Genomic DNA, 17,599 nt, shown 5'->3' with positions numbered 1-17,599 from the left:
CACTCTTGAAGTTCCCGATCTACCAGCCTAGGTGGCAGTATTCACCATGCTTCAAGGGACACGACTTGCCTCTTTTCAAGAGTCACTTTCCCTAGATTCTCCAACATCCATGGCAAATTTGTTCGTTAAAGCAAATAGATATATATTTCACACTGAGATCATGAGAAATGTAGGAGGAAACAAAGATAGGGAGTGAAAGAGAAAAGAAAGTGAAGGAGAAGAAGATTCCATAGACGACATGAGAGGGTTAGGAGAACGGATGCACCTAGACCTCAGTTTAATCATTATACTAGGCTTCTACAATATCGATCAGCTATACTAGTAGCAGTAGAAGGGGAAGGTCTCCCTAAACTGCCTTGAAGAGTTGATAGACTCATGGGAAAAAATCAAGAGGAGTATTGTAGGTTCCACTAGACTTGAAGACATTCTACAGATCACTGTAGGGAATTGAAAAATAAGATTGAAATGCTCATTTGGGAAGGACATCTACAAAGATATGTGTAGAATGAAGGAGAAGAAGGTCGAGAGCCCTGGCAAAGGAAGATAGGCACGAAGTGCATGAAAGGCAAAACCAAAAGCAACAGGAGAGGGGAAGGGATCACATGCAGGACCTCTCTCTTGATAACGAACCAACCCACCAAACTATCCATGTTATTTCAGGAGGACAAACCCTACCTAATGACACTTCGGCCTGATGAAGGGCATATGCCCGTCAGGCCTACTAGGTTAATTCAGTGATGGAGGTTAGAGATGATGAGGAGCCAATTATATTCACTTCTGACGATAGAGGTGATATAATACTTCCGCATGATGATCCAATGGTAATTTCTACAGTCGTTGCCAAACACCCCATTAGAAGAATCTTAGTGGATAGCGGTAGTTCTGTTAATCTGATCTACGGAATTGCTTTGAGCAAATGCATATATCTCATGATTGATTAAGTGTCCTCCCCCCTATATAGCTTCACCAGGGAGGCTGTCCTAGTGGCAGGGTCCATTCAGTTACCAATCTCATTAGGTATGGACCCCTAAAGCTTAACTCAACATGTGAACTTTATAGTGGTCAAAGCCTTTTCAGCAGTGTATAACATGAGTTTGGGCCACCCACTACACAATGATATGAGGGTTGTAGTGTGATCCTGCTACTTATTGATGAAATTCCCCACATTCATAGGAGTAGGACAGGTTCAAGGAGATTAAAAGAAGGCGCAGACTTGTTATGTGTCATCTACAAAAGGAAAAAAGATGGAGGAAATCTTATCTATCGTCGAGAAGGCCATACATAATTCCTTGGAGGAAGGAATCGCTCACAAGCCTCAACCTGTCAAAAAGTTAGAGGCAATACGTTTAAGCGAAACTGATTATGAGAAATTGGCATATGTTGGCTCACAACTTCCGGAATCTGTAAAAGAAGAGATTGTAAAGTGTTTTTGGGAAAATTTAAACGTCTTTGCTTGGACACTAAATGACATGCTTGGGATCAGTCCATAGGTGATATGTCACCATTTGAATGTAGATCCCCAGTTTAAGTCAGTTAGGCAGAAGAAGTGAAACATTGCTCCTGATAGGCTATAAGCACAAGAAGAGCAAATCGACAAACTACTAAAGGCGGGATTCATTTGAGAAGTGTTGTACCCTAAATGGTTGGACAATGTTGTCGTGGTCAAGAAGCCTAACGAAAAATGGCGTGTGTATGTGGACTTTACCAACCTCAACAAAGCGTGTCCCAAAGATTCTTACCCATTACCTCGAATTGACCGTCTAGTAGATGAAACGTCTGGGTATCAACTACTGAGCTTTTTAGACGCCTTCTCAGGGTATCACCAAATAATGATGTATCCTCTCGACCAGTAGAAAACATCGTTTATCACCAACAAAGGGATGTATTATTACTAAGTCATGCCATTTGGGCTCAAGAATGTTAGGGTCACTTATCAACGCATGGTGAATAAAGTTTTTAAGGAGTTATTAGGCGATATAATAGAAGCATACGTTGATGATATGATTGTGAAAAGTCAGGAGGAAGAATCGAACGTAAAAAAATCGGCACAAGTGCTCGAAGTCTTTAGACAATACAAAATGCGATTGAACCCAACAAAATGAGCATGTCTGGAAAATTCTTGGGGTATATGATCACACAAAGAGGCATCAAGGCAAACCCTAAAAAAATTCAAGCGATATTAGATATGGAGCCCCTGACATCAATTAAGGACGTACAACGGCTAATAGGTTGGATGGTAGCCCTAGGACGTTTTCTCTCCAGGTTAGCCGAGAGAGAACTCCTGTTTCTTCAGGCATTGAGGGTTGGGAAAATGTTTGAGTTGACGGAACAATGCCAGAAGTTGTTTGAGGCCTTAAATGAGTACTTGAAAGAAGTTCCCCTATTGACACGTCTAAAAACTGGGGAGCCATTATATTTATACTTGGGAGTAAGCGACAAAGCAGTAAGTGCGGTATTGATTAGAAAATAGGGACAGATGGATCGAACAATATACTATGTCAGCAAAGTGTTACAAGGTCCTGAGACACGTTACCCATTTGCTAAAAAGATGGTACTATCTCTTCTTAACGCCTCTTGAAAATTGAGGCCATACTTCCAAGCTCATTCTATCGTTGTACTGACAGACCAACCCCTTTGTAGTATCTTACAAAAGCTTGAATGTTTCGATCGCCTCACCAAATGGTCCATTGAATTGAGAGAGTATGATATACAATTCTAGCCCTCGCAGGCTATAAAAGGGCAAGCTTTGGTAGATTCTATCATTAAATGTACACACTCTAGTAAGACGGGGGGAGATAGGCAGACCAAATGGCTATTGTTTGTAGATGGTGCGTCCAACTCGCAAGGAAGTGGAGCTGGGATAGTACTTATACCCCCAAGGGAGAAACGTTAGAATATTCTCTGCGATTCACTTTCCCAAGCTCCAACAATGTGGCAGAATATGAGACACTAATTGTTGGAATGAGGTTATCACGAAATTTGGAAATAACATAGTTGATTGCCCATAGTAACTTCTGATTGATTGTTCAATAGTTCCATGGGCAGTACGAGACCAGAGAACCGGTGATGGCACAATACTTGCCAATGTAAAAGACATGGCACAAATGTTTCAAAATTTTCAGTTAATATAAATAAATTGATCGCTCAACGGGCACGCTGATGCTTTGTCCAAGCTAGAGTCAACTAAAGAAACAATCGGGTGAATAGTTTTTGTTGAGGTGTTTCATCAACTGAGCATTGAAGAGAAGGAAGTGATATGTGTTGGAACAAGAATGGATTGGCGAACACATCTCTATCAATATCTGACCAGCAGTGAACTACCCAACGATCGACAGAAAGCATGAAAACTTAGAATACGGGCTGCAAGGTTTATCATTATAGATGGAGTATTGTACAAGCGGACTTTCACTATACCACTTTTCAAGTGTCTGGGCCCTCAGAAGGCCGAATATACACTTGTAGGAATCTATAGTGGGGTATATGGTTTGCATTTGGGAGTAAGAACCCTGGCATCTAAAGTCTTATGGGCAGGTTTCTTTTGGCTCACGTTATGATTGGATGCTTTAAAGAAAGTCAAGTGATGTGACAAATGTCAGCGACATGCTCCAATCCAGGCTGCCATGATATCTCAGTTGTAGCCTGTGCTCTAGTCTATACCATTCGCTCAATGGGGCTTAGACATTTTGGGTCCATTCCGGCAAGCACCAGGGTAAAGAAAATTGTTATTGATAACCACTGACTACTTCACCAAATGGATTGAGGCTGAGGCATTAGCCACCATTACGGCAAGAAAAGTGGAAGCAATGATATGGAAAGACATTGTTTTTCGGTTCGAAATTCCAAGAATTATCGTTACAGATCAAGAAAAGTAGTTTGATTGTGACTTGTTTAGAAAATTTTGTGACAACCTGGGGATCTGGCTACGATTTGCTTTAGTGGAATATCCATAGGCCAATGGGTAAGCGGAGGTCAACAATCAAACCATATTACATGGCTTAAAAACCCGCCTTGAAGGGGCCATGGGAAGATGGGCTAATGAACTACCATTGATTTTGTGGGCTTACCGAACAACCAGTCGAGTCGTTACTCGTGAAACTTCATTCAATTTGGTGTATGGAACAAAAGCCTTGATTCCCATTGAAATTTCAGCTAAATCTCCTAGGCTGATGGCATACGAGGAAGATAATGGCACGAGGAATTTTGAGGCATTGCGAGAGAACCTGGATTTGATTGAAAAGAAGCGGGAGTACGCTGCTATGAAGATGGCTGCTTATCATAGAAGAATCACTAGTTATTATAACTCTCAAGTAAGGAATAGGACCATGGAGGAAAGGGATTTGGTGCTCAAAAGGTCTGTTGTGACCAATGCGCTCAAGGATGATGGAAAATTATGAGCTAATTGGGAGGGACCATATCGTATACAGAAATTGATTGGTCCCAACACATGTATTTTACAAACCCTTTCAGGAGAAACCCTTGGGAAGATGTGGAATTTGAATTATCTTAAGTTGTATATGGACGTTATATGTGACAAAGTACGAGTAATAACATAAGCTCTAATTGGGCCGTGGACATAGGCATATTTGACCAAACCACATAAAAATGTTTGTGTGTTCATTACTTTTATTTTGTTTGGCATTTATTTGCGTGATTTACTTGCAGAAAGGAAACTCAAGAAATCCAATCAAGCCTGTTGCCCCGCTCACAGCTCGGCAACAAGGTAAAAACACGTTCATACCCGTTGCCACGCTCATGGCCTGACAGTAAGGTAAAAATACTTTCAAACCCGTTGCCCCGCTCATGGCTTAACAGGGAGGTAAAAATACGTTTGAACCCGTTGCCCTACTCATGGTTCAACAACAAGGGAAAAATACATTCAAACCCATTACCTTGCTCACGGCCCGGCAACGAGGGAAAAATAAATTCAAACTTGTTGCCCCTTCACGGCCCGACAACAAGGGAAAAACCCTAACCTATTGTCTAAGACAAGGGCAGACATTGAAGAATAAGTCCAAACCCCTTGTCCCGCTCATAGCTAGACATTAAAGATAAACCTAAGGTGTTAATGATATTAAGAAAATCAAGGAAGACAAATACTGGGAATGAAGCGATAACCTTTATTGCTGAAAGGACAATAAAGAGTACAAGATATATATATATAAAGAGAAAACAGAAGATCTACTCGGTGGAGCAAGACTTTCGAGATGAGCGCCTAGTAGACCCAAAGTATGCGGCAGGAATCTCAATAGGCACCGTTGGAAGTTCTCATTCTTTAGCCTCAACCGTATCTGACACACCTTCAATAGTTGCTCCAGGATCCTCCTCAATTGCTTCGAGGTCCTGAAGAGTGTCTACTACATCCTTCCCCCCACGGTTGAAAGTGTACGGATCCCATGGGCCCGTCAAAATTTTCAAGTTGTCCACCATGAAAAAATCAAAATAAAAAAGACTTATGGGAGCGTCCGGTTCAAACTAGCGCCAATCCACGTGGGTAGACTCCTCAACCTTAGGAGTAAGTAGAAGCTCAGGAAAAGTCTCCCCAGGGCATTGAGATTCCAGATGGGTGTGTGCCATATGAGAGCCATATGAAAGCCATACTTCAAAAAGCCTGCGACATACCTCCCCTTCCTATCTTGGCAGTTGGTCAAAAGACGATATTCCTTCACCGCTTCGGCATGAATGGTGTAGGCATCCCTACGGCTTATCTTTATCTCGATAAGTGCAAGGAATGTTCTTATAGAAGTTTCTCATACGTCATCATTAACCCGACATTCCTTTGCTCTGCGGCCTCCAGCTTGGGGCGTAAATCTTGAATTTCCCCTTGAAGACCCGAGGTGCCAACTGCAACCTCAGAGAGCTGGGCACGCATCCCTTCTAGCTCCGCCTCTATGTTTCGCTTCCCAGCCTCCACCTGGAGAGCACGAGACTTTAGCTCTTAACATTTTTCATTCCATGCGGATTGACTGTTCCTCCACTTCGACATTTGAGCATCCACTTGCTCACGATATGCCTTATCATTTGCATTAGAGGCAATGATGCCCTAAATCCCTTACACCAGGTATTGCTCGACTTCATCCCTGGCCTAGGCATGGTTATTGCCAATGAATCGTCGCTCATCGCGAGGGAAAATGGAGTAGATGAGAAGGGCACCAAGTCCAGGTTCAAAAACATAATTCGTTTCTAGCACTCCGTGGGAAACTTGAAAATTTCGCCACAAACCTTCATTCCGTCCCTAAGGATCACTATATGCTTCACCTCGCCTAGAATAGGAAGGATAGAAGGCGACCCCATCGACTTCTCACTATCAAGGTGACGACGATCCTTCCTATTGGGGATCACGGGGCGACGACATTCTTCATCCACTAGCGCAATGTCTCTAGCAAATCAGGAAGATGAACTTCGTCCTCCCCGGGAGCTGGGAGCAAGTGAAGGGACGTCAGTGGATTTTTTCTGAGAGAGAGGAACTGATGATGGGCTTTCCATAGGAGAATGGACTTCTACACTCTAATAGTCACCCCTTGGTCTAAGATGCCTTTCAACCCTGGTTGGAGAAACTCTTGCAGGCCTGCGCCATCGAAGAGGTCAAGAGCTGGTAGACCCCTCGGTACGACGAGTGGAAGTTCCGGCCGCTGCCATAACACGTGCCTCCTCATCATGATGGCCCCTGCGCAATTCTACCAGTCTACCTATTCCCGTAATCTCTACAAAAATTGTCGTAAACTCTAGAAGTCTCCTATTTAATTTTAATTAAATTTAATTTACACAACAGATACCCATAACGCACGTAAATAATTTCTAAAACCAAATTAAGCTAAGGAAGGAAACGAAATCTACAAATCGAAGGAGATTCACAAATGGAGCAAGGAGCTTGCCTTTAATTTGCAATTTTTTGGGGTTTTTATAATCACACGTTACTAAATTGGTACGTGTTGCAAAATAGTTTAATTCAACCAAAATTAATAAAATCGTAACCTAAATAAAATTTCAATAGCACAACATTCTCAATATAATTTTCCTACTTCCCTGGCTAATTTAATCTTCAATTATACTAAATTTATTTGTAATTTATACTGAATTTTCTCCCATTTTCTAGCTTCTGCACGCTGTCTTCTTCTCCCCAATTTTCCTTCTCTTTACAACTCATTTATGCCCGAACACACATTGTAAAATGGACGTTTAAAGGCAAAAAGAGAAGCATCTAGCAGCTGTCGTGTGGTAGCACAGGGGCATCATCGCCTCAACCTCCAAACAATGCCGTTTCTGGCGCCTTCTTAGTGAAAAATCACAAAATCCCTCCCAACCTCACGCGCACCCTCGGCCACTCAAACTCGCGACCTGCCACATGCCCTTTTGCGCGCGCGACCATCCACGTTGCTTGCCTTCCTTAACGTATATACACACTAAATTAACTTTAAAGGAATCTTACCATTATTTTTGAAAATTACACTTAAATCCCACAACTTCTAGAAATTCTCACATACAGCCCATATAATAATAACTCTTATACTCCCAAATTTTTAATAATTACTTATCCATTTATTTTAATACAAAAATAATTTAATATTTCCTTTAAATCCATAAATATTCAATAATTATTATTTTCACTAAATTACTCAAATCCTTACCACTGCAATCGGTCACAAATTATTTTAAATACAAAAATTAATAATTATTACTATTCCGGAGTAGATTAATTGTTATTAATTATTCCCGAATTACCGGGATGTTACAATCATGATCGAGTGGGTAGATATCTCACGCAACGATACTTGAAATGCGATGAGGCTTGAAACACGCCGAGACCAGAGAGAGTTTGAGTTCAGAAGACGCCCATAACCAAGATTGCATGTGAAGCAAATGAAAGTCTTAAGCCTTATTTATAGGGGCTCAAGGGACAGAAAGACACCGGAGCTTACAAATGAATACAAAAACTAAAGAACAATTACACGCAAACAGTCTTCCAAAGACAAACGAAATATGGTAGGAAATGCGCAAGATTTTTTTGGGGCCATATACTTTTTCACACGAGTTCCTTGGTCGAAAGAGCATGGAGCAGTTGATATACCCAAAAAATCGAGTTGATACCTAGTTGAAGGTGGGGCCAGCGTGGTAGCAGAAATAGAGCCAAACCCAAAAAAAAAAAAGGATAAAAAAATGCGTCAAAGGCAAGTGGAAGAAGGCTAACTTGGTCATGACTGAGTGGGAGTGGGTCGATCTTTCCATTTTCATGACCCACTTTGACTTGGTTCCTGGTGCTAGCTTGCCTAATCTACCACACTACAGGATGAGTCTTAGGGAGAATGAGATTTTGCATGGACAGGTAGAGGAATTGTTGAGAAAAGGGCACATTCAGACTAGCATGAGTCCATGTGCAGTGCCAGCATTATTGACACCAAAGAAAGATGGGAGTTGGAGGATGTGTGTTGACAGTAGAGCCATCAACAAAATTACTATTGGGTATAAATTTCCAATTCCTAAGCTCGACGACATGCTTGATCAACTTGATGGGGCTGTGATTTTTACTAAAATTGATCTTAGAAGTGGTTATCATTAAATCAAAATTCAACTTGGAGATGAGTGGAAGACAACTTTCAAGACGAGAGATGGGTTGTTTGAGTGCTTAGTCATGCCCTTTGGACTAACCAATGCACCAAGCACTTTCATGAGACTAATGAACCAAGTATTACGCCCTTTCATTGGTAAATTCATTGTGGTGTATTTTGATGATATTTTGATATACAGTAAATCTATTAATGAGCATGAGGGGCATATTCGGGAGGTGTTGAGTGTGTTGAGGGAAAACAAACTTTATGCTAATTTGAAGAAGTGTACTTTTATGAGTGAGAGCTTGTTGTTCTTGGGCTTTGTTATAAGCAAAGAGGGCGTAAAGGTAGATGAGGAAAAAGTGCGAGCTATTAGAGAGTGGCCAACCCCTAAAAATGTCAGTAATGTGCGAAGTTTCCATGGGTTAGCAACTTTCTATAGGCGATTTATCAAACACTTTAGTAGTATTGTGGCTCCAATTACTGAGTGTTTAAAGAAAGGAAAGTTCCATTGGAGTAAAGAACAAGAGCAAAGTTTCACCTTGATAAAAGAGAAATTATGTACTGCTCTTGTAGCTTTGCTAAGCTTTGACAAATTGTTTGAGGTTGAGTGTGATACAATTGGAGTGGGTATAGGTGCTATGTTATCCCAAGAGGAGAGACCAATTGCATTTTTCAGTGAGAAGTTGTGTGAAGCCAGAAGAAAGTGGTCTACTTATGATAAGGAGTTTTATGCAGTAGTGAGGGCTCTTAAGACATGGGAACATTACTTGATTGCCAAAGAATTTGTTCTTTACACGGATCACCAAGCTCTTAAGTACTTGAGTAGCCAAAGGCAAATGAGGAGTGATATGCATGCCAGATGGTATGCTTTTATTGATAAATTTCCATATAAAATTGTACATAAGTCGGGACAACATAATCGAGTGGCGGACGCTTTGAGTAGGTGTGTGGATTTGATCAAGACCCTTAGTGTTGAGATTGTTGGATTTGAGTGCTTGAAAGAATTACATGCGATAGACGAGGATTTCAAACATGTGTGGGAACAATGCATGTCTCAGCAACCATCAGAAGATTTCTATGTGCATGATGGGTTTCTCATGAAGGGAAATCAGTTGTGCATCCCTTGCACATCTCTTCGTGAGAAAATTATTCGGGATTTGCATGGTGGTGGCTTAGTAGGGCATCTTGGAAGAAACAAAACTATTGAAGCTGTTATGGGAAGGTATTATTGGCCAAGAGCAAGGAGAGATGTTTCTATTATTGTGGCGAGGTGTTATATATGTCAAACAGCTAAGGGGCACTCTTCTAATGCCTGTCTCTACATGCCATTGCCTGTTCCCAATGCTATTTGGGAAGATTTTTCTATGGATTTCGTGTTGGGTCTATCGCGAACCCAACGAGGTATGGATTTTGTTTTTGTAGTGGTTGACAGGTTTTCCAAGATGGCGCACTTTCTCTCATGCAAGAAGATGGCAGATGCAGTAGTTACAGCCAAACTGTTTTTTAAGGAGATTGTTAGACTACATGGAGTCTCTAAAACTATTACTTCGGATCGTGATACAAGGTTTTTGCGTCACTTCTGGATTACCTTGTGGAGAATGTTTAATTCATCTTTGAATTTGAGTAGCACAGCACATCCCTAGACTGATGGACAGACAGAGGTGGTGAATCGTACCTTAGGAAATCTGATTTACAGTGTTTGCAAAGACAAGCCAAGACAATGGGACCTAGTCATAGCTCAAGCGAAATTTTCCTACAACAACGTTGTGCATAGCTCAACAGGAAGATCACCATTCTCTATCGTATACATGAAAGTTCTTAATCATGCATTGGATTTGGTAAAATTGCCAAAGGTACCAGGTTTCAGTGTTGTAGGTAGTGACTTAGCCGAACACGTTCAAGCAGTTCAGGAAGATGTCAAGCAAAAGTTGCACGAGGCGAATAAGAAGTACAAGGCAGCAGCTGACAAGCATAGGAAGCACAAGGTATTTGCAGTTGGAGATGAAGTCATGATATTCTTGAAGAAGGAACGGATTCCTACGGGATAACATAACAAGCTCAAGCCAAAGAAGTATGGTCATTACAAGATTACAAAGAAGATCAATGATAATGCTTATGTTGTGGATTTGCCAAATCATATGGGTATTTCCAAAACATTCAATGTTGCTGATCTTTCTTTGTATTTGCCAAACGTTGAGTTGTCATACCCAGATCATAATTCGAGGATGAATTCTTCTCAAGTAGAGGTGAATGATGCGGTCACCAATCAAGACCCGGCCCAAAGCTGACCCGATCATGTTGGAACAATATTTTAATATTTCTTAAGTTTTTAAAATTCTACTTGATTTAGGATTTTATTTTATGTTTCTACTTGGTTTAGGATTCTACTTCATGTTTGATTAGGATTTATTTTTATTAGGATTCTAGTTGGATTTTGTTTTCCAAATATTAGATGGATTTGAATTAGCTAAATACTATAAATATGCCTAGGATCTAGAGTTTGTAATCAAGTTTAATCAATTAAATTTTAGTAACCTATTTGGGTTTTCTTAGCAAAACAGTCTTATTTTTGCGTCTTTTTGAAAGTCAAGCTTCGGCCATTGAAGTTTGCTCTTTCAAGGGTTTATTTTGATGTGTTTTTTCACACACGCGCTACACGTTGCGTCAAAGGGGCACACGATCATCTTGGGGCACTCGGTCATCTAGGGGCATTAGGTCATCAGGGGTCTCAGCGCGTTGGTGATAAGATTCTCAGCGCACGTTGGTGACGAGACCTAATACTCATAAGACACTACACTCTTGAGATTCTTTCGATCAAACACACACCCTTTATTCTTTCACGATTACAAATAAATTATTATATTTTGGCAATAACATATATAAATAATATTTTAAAGCACATTTATTCAAACACTTTATCAACTTAAACGTTATCCAGACTTTAAGTTTTAAGCAACTTTTAAATTTGAAAAAAAAGAACCATGTTACTTATATATTTAGGACTACACTTTGGGTTACAAACATGTATATAAATGATTAAAATATCTCTTATGTCTTACTATCTTAAGTGAAATGTATTTTAGTCATGTATTTCACCATTTTAAATGAAAAATATTTTTATTATTTTAATTATACTGTATAGTTTAAGGTTTAGTTTAAAATGCATAAATAACATTAAAAAAAAGAAAAGAAAAAGTAAGCCAAATAGCCTCTAAAGCTGCAATCCGGCATCGTTCGGGGATGAGATGTGATCGTCTCCGTTGGCGCTCAGAACGATAATGTACGCTGGCGAGGGCCATCCATGCTCGCATCCTCTCCTTCAGGTAATTATGTCACCCAGTCTATAGAATTCCAGCTTTATAGATCCCTTTCAAATTTCATTTTCGTCCTATACACTGGCGTATTGCGCATAATCTTTAAACCTGTTTCTTGCTCTGGTTGATTAACTTTTAACTATGGTTGGAGAAAAAAGGGTTGGATTGAAGTCGACGAATCGAGCATTGCTGTAAGCAGCAGGAGGAGAAGAACAGTGAATGTAAGAGAACAATTGTCTATTCCGGGGCTTCGTCGTCATCCACGACGACAAGTGCGGCCGCCGCCGTTTTTCTCGGTGGAAAATGGCGAAAGCAATGTGCGTGAATGAGTGAGCAAATTTTATCGTGTTTGTTTGTTTGTTATTGTTTTTTTTTTCTTTGCACAATTTATTTTATGTGACTAACCTCCACTTATATTATAAAGCGAGGTTTTCCCCTCTTTTTGTGGGCTTGTTACTAGGTGCATATTTTGTCCAAACCGTTAAACCAAACTAAGCCATTTAGTTTGCTTGGTTTAACTTCTAAAGATGTTTGGAATATGTGCAAACTGTAATTTATGGTTTGGTTCCTAATTTCATTCAAATCAGGGCAAACCAGGTTGTCCACACCCCTACTTGTTACCATTTTGCATATCAAATTTAATCTAAAATATTTTCATTTTTATGGTTCAAGTCACTTTTGTATCTGTTCAAGCAGCGAACATGCAAACTAAAGCATTACAAATAATTGCTTCTATTGAATCACGTTTTGTGTATTAGGATATACATGCAAGGCTGTGTCATGGTATAAGTCACTAGCTAGGGAATAAGTCATGCAAGTGGCGAGTGTCACATGCACATGGGTAGGTAGTTATGTAGTTAATTCTAGGAGGAGGACGGCCATGTAAATAACCTCGCCTTGGTGGGAGTAGACACGTGGTATCCTCCCTATATAAAGGACCATGCAAACTGTATGGATCATGCTGAATTTTTGAATCAAAACTCATTCTGAATTCTTCCTTAATTCTCTCCCTCTCTTTCTCGGATTCTATCTTCCTTTCTCTAGAGAATTCGGCTCACTATCAGATTTGCTAAGGTCTGACAAATCTAGTATCAGAGCTCATTTTTGGCAGAAGACGTAGATGGCGGAAGGAACTCGAATGAAGAACTTCGAGTCTTAGGTGTAGCAATTCCATGCAACGATGACCGATCTGCAAGCTCGAGTGGAACTTCTAGAAATTGGATCCAACTACAACCATGAAGTGATCACGATGATGAACAGAAGGGTGGATGCGTCTCTTGGTAATTTGGAGAGGAGGTTGGATGGAATCAGGGATGAAGTGGGAAATCAGATACGCAAGCAGTTGCAGAGCTTCATGGTGATGTTTACACGCAAAAACCAGATAAGCCTATCACCTGATTTCCCGCCAAGGGAAAGGACTGAACCAGTCCTGACTGGTGTCGGAGGAAGGAACGGAAATACCGGGACCACTGAGATTGAGATAGCACCGAGAGTGGAAGAGGATGTAGATGTAGAATTTAGGTGAGGAGGACCGGTTATCCATAATCAACCGGGGTTCCCTATGCCTAAGATGGAGATTCCTGTATTTGATGGGAGTAACCCGCGGTGGTGGGTTAAAAGATGTGAAAGGATGTTTGAGTGGTACAATATATCGAGGGAACGAAGGGTATCCTTGACAGCCGCATACCTCAATGACGCGGGGGATGCCTGCTACCAAGGCTGGTCACAGAATAGGGGAGAGTGTCCGTGGGGAGAATTTGCGAACAAATTATGTGAAAGGTTCGGGGACAGAAATAGGAAGGATGTGGTAGAAGAATTCAACATATTAATACAAGGAGGAAGTGTGCAGGCTTATCAAGCACGATTCGAAGAGCTGAGATCGATTATGGTCACCCTGAACCCCCAACTGTCTGAAGCATATTTTGTCTCGAGTTTCTTAAGCGGGTTGAATGAAGAGTTTCGACCTATAGTCAAGATGTTGAGGCTGGAAACCATTGAGGAGGCAGCAGAGAATGTAAGACTAGAGGAGATCATGGTAGAAATGATCATAAAGAAACAAAGGCAGCAAAACATAGGAGCTAATGGGAGAACAATGATGCCTATGATGAGAGGATATGGAAGAGAGTTGGGCAGGGTGAACCTTGGGACAAGGGGGGTGACAGTGACTGCACTTGGTAGCCACTCGGTAGGCCAGAGTGGTAATGTGTTCGAATAAAGGAGGCAGGTTGGGCTTTGTTTTAAATGTGGTGACCAGTACCACCCGGGACACCAATGCAAGAGGCAATTACTCTTGCTAGAAGGTGAAGAAGAAGCTGTGGGAAACGAAGAAGAAGATAACGGAGAAATTTCGTTACATGCACTTAAGGGGTTAACTAACAACAAGATTATCAAAGTGGAAGGTAGGGTATCGAATGGCAGCCGAATGATCTTAATTGATAGTGGCTCTACACACAGTTTCTTGGATGAGGGCACTGCTAAGAAGCTCCATTGTCGGATGACAGGGACCCAACCCCTGTCAGTGACCGTTGTCAATGGTCACAAGGTGCTAAGCAAGTCAGCTTGCGCTGGGTTTTGTTGGGAAATGCAAGGTGAGCTGTTTGAGGCGGATTTAAGACTACTCAAGCTAGGAGGCTGTGATGTAGTGCTTGGAGTGGACTGGATGAAACAAGTGAGCCCTATTAGCTTCGATTTTAACCAAATGGAAGTGACAATTAGGGGGGGGGGGGGGGGCAAGAAAATGACTCTCACAGGTAGCAAGGAGATTGGGGCTTGTAAGATGATCATGGGAAGGAAGTTGTAGAAGCTGCTCAAAAGCAAGTGGGCTCAAGTGACCCAATTGTTCTCAATCCAGGCTATTGAGGAGGCAGAGGAAGGAAATGAGCTGCAAGGAGAGTCTTACTTAACAACACTTAGCTGAGATCAAAATCGAATAGAGGTACAACAACTAGATTGTCTTAATATACTGTTGGCTGAGTATGAGGAATTGTTTGTAGAACCTAACTTTCTGCCACCCCAAAGATCCCTCGACCACTCAATCAACCTGAAACCTAACTCCGAACCTGTTAACATTCGATCATACCAATACCCCCCTCACCAGAAAATCGAAATTGAAAAGATAGTGAAGGAAATGTTGTAGCAGCCCCTAATCCAACCAAGCCAAAGCCCATATGCATCCCCTGTCCTACTTGTCAAAAAAAAAAAAGATGGGGCATGGCGTTTATGTGTTGACTATCATCAACTTAATGCCTTAACCATCAAAGATAAGTTTCCAATTCCTATCATCGAAGATTTACTCGATGAACTAAAGAATGCTTTAATATTTTCCAAACTAGATTTACGTTCAGGCTACCATCAGATTCACATGAAACCTGATGACATCCATAAGACCGCTTTTCGAACCCATCATGGCCACTATGAGTTCTTGGTGATGCCATTTGGGCTCACCAATCCTCCCGTTACCTTCCAATTACTTATGAACCAAGTCTTTGAGCCTTTCCTACGTAAATTCATCTTAGTTTTCTTTGATGACATCTTAATTTATAGCCAAACTTACACTCAACATTTGCAACACCTAAGGACTACATTTGATATCCTTAAGTCCAGCTAATTGTATATTAAGCGGTCTAAATGCGCCTTTGGCCAGAAGCAAGTGGAGTACTTGGGCCACGATATTTCAGGGGCGGGGGTGAGTATTGATCCTAGGAAGGTAGCTGTTATGGTGAATTAGCCAAAGCCTGTTAACTTGAAGGCTTTGAGGGGTTTCCCGGGACTCACTGGCTATTACAGGTGTTTTATAAAAAATTATGGCCTCATCAGTCGGTCATTAACCGAACTCTTGAAGAAAGATGGGTTTAAGTGGGGACTGGAGGTAGAGAGAGCATTTGGGCAATTGAAGGATGCCATGTCCAAGGAGCTGGTGCTGGGATTACCGGATTTCAATAAGCCATTCATCCTTGAGATGGATGCTTGTGGAATGGGTATAGGGGCAATGTTAATGCAAGAGGGCAGGCCTTTAGCTTATCTCAGTCAATCCCTATCTCCCAGACATGCCGGATTGAGCATATACGAGAAGGAGTTATTAGTAGTGGTGATGGCTGTGGAAAGGTGGAGACATTACTTAGAAGGCGGTCAGTTCATTATATTCACTGACCACGAAAGTCTTAAGTTTCTTCTCCAACAGAAACTATAGACACATCTTCAACGGAAAGGAATGGCCAAACTTATGGGTTTGGACTACATCCAATATAAGAAGAGAAGAGAGAATGTGGTTGCTGATGCCCTCTCTAGATGCTTTGAAGAAGGACACACTGCCGCCCTCACGATGGTGACCCTGGACTAGTATATGGAAGTAGAGAAAAGTTATGAAGGAGATCAGAAGATGCAAGAGCTTAAGGAATAGTTAATACTCAGCCTTAACAGCAAGCTTGGATATAGGCTGAGTCATGGAATAATGTGGCATAAACGGAGATTACTGATAGGGAACAATGAGATCTTAAAGAAGAAGATATTGAGCTCCCTACATGAGTCACCAATGGGTGACCACTCAAGGATCCAGAACACTTATCACAAAGTGAAACAACTCTTCTATTGGCCCCAGATGAAAAGGTATGTAACGGAGTTTGTAATGGCCTGTGATACTTGCAGCCGATGTAAACATAAAACAATAGCCTCCCTAGGTTTATTTTAGCCCCTACCTATCCCTGCTCAGGCATGGGAAAGCATCAGCATGGACTTTATAGAGGGTTTACCTAAATCGGAAGGCAAAGACTTTATTATGGTCATAGTGGACAGACTCATGAAGTTTGCTCACTTTATTGGGTTAACTCATCCATATTTCGCTTGGGAAGTGGCTAGAACTTTCCTCAACCAAGTTATGAAGCTGCATGGGATCCCTCACTCAATAATTTCGGATCAAGATAAGATTTTCACTTGCCTATTCTGGCAGGAGCTTATGAAGGCCTTAGGAGTGAGATTGAAGATGTCTATAGCCTACCATCCTTAGATGGATGGCCAAACCGAGCGGGTGAACCAGTGTGTGGAAGGGTATCTAAGGTGCCTATGTTTCCTTCACTCTAAGGGATGGCACAGATGGATTTCTCTTGCACAATTGTGGTACAACTCCTGTCACCATGTCTCGATTAAATAGTCACCTTTTGAAGCACTGTTTTGCTATCCACCCCCACTCCTTCCAGCTATTGGGGAAGGCACTACGGTGGCCACAGTGGAGGATTATTTGGAAAAAAGAGAGAATGTATTACAGTAGCTCAAGAATGAATTGGCAGTGGCCCAAAACTGCATGAAGCAATACGTGGATAAAAAGAGAAGTGAGAGGCAATTTGATGTAGGGGAAAAGGTCTATTTAAAGCTCCGACCAGCACATCTCAAGAAGATTGCTCAGGGCCAGATAACCAAGTTAAGTCCCAAGTACTACGGGCCCTACACTATTGAAGCTTAGATAGGCACTATGGCCTATAAGCTTAAACTGCCAGAGGAGACGAGGATTCACTCAGTTTTCCATGTATCCTTACTTAAGAAGTCAGTAGGAGATCAATAAGTAGCTTCTACTCTACCGCAAATGTCAAGAGAGGTAGATGTTATAGCACAACTGAGCTCAATCTTGGACGAGCGGGTACTCTACAAGCACGGGGTCCCAATTATTTAGGTGCTGGTTAAATGGTCCAACCTTCCACATGACAGCAACACCTAGGAGTACTTACCGGACCTGCTTAGGCAATTTTG

At 41.4% G+C, this 17,599-nt stretch overlaps 2 protein-coding genes across 5 annotated transcripts in view; both read left to right on the top strand.

Moving 5' to 3' along the window:
- Positions 1-4,019: 4,019 nt before the first annotated feature.
- Positions 4,020-4,394, top strand: LOC127788094 (uncharacterized). Its single transcript, XM_052316208.1, has one exon. The coding sequence runs from the start codon at positions 4,020-4,022 to the stop codon at positions 4,392-4,394; it is 375 nt and encodes a 124-aa protein (XP_052172168.1).
- Positions 4,395-11,745: 7,351 nt separating this feature from the next.
- Positions 11,746-17,599, top strand: part of LOC127788699 (uncharacterized) — a 38,470-nt gene continuing 32,616 nt past the window's right edge. For all 4 annotated transcript variants that reach the window (XM_052317283.1, XM_052317282.1, XM_052317285.1 and 1 more), the window contains exons 1-2: positions 11,746-11,869; positions 12,019-12,177. In XM_052317283.1, the coding sequence (XP_052173243.1) occupies positions 11,825-11,869; positions 12,019-12,177 (204 nt within the window). In that variant the 5' untranslated portion in view covers positions 11,746-11,824. The remainder of the gene's footprint in view (positions 11,870-12,018; positions 12,178-17,599) is intronic.

The sequence above is a fragment of the Diospyros lotus genome, chromosome 13 (genome assembly GCF_014633365.1).
Source record: "Diospyros lotus cultivar Yz01 chromosome 13, ASM1463336v1, whole genome shotgun sequence".
Lineage (NCBI taxonomy): Eukaryota > Viridiplantae > Streptophyta > Magnoliopsida > Ericales > Ebenaceae > Diospyros > Diospyros lotus.
Note: the sequence above shows the minus strand (reverse complement) of the source record. Positions and strands in the feature narration are given on the sequence as shown.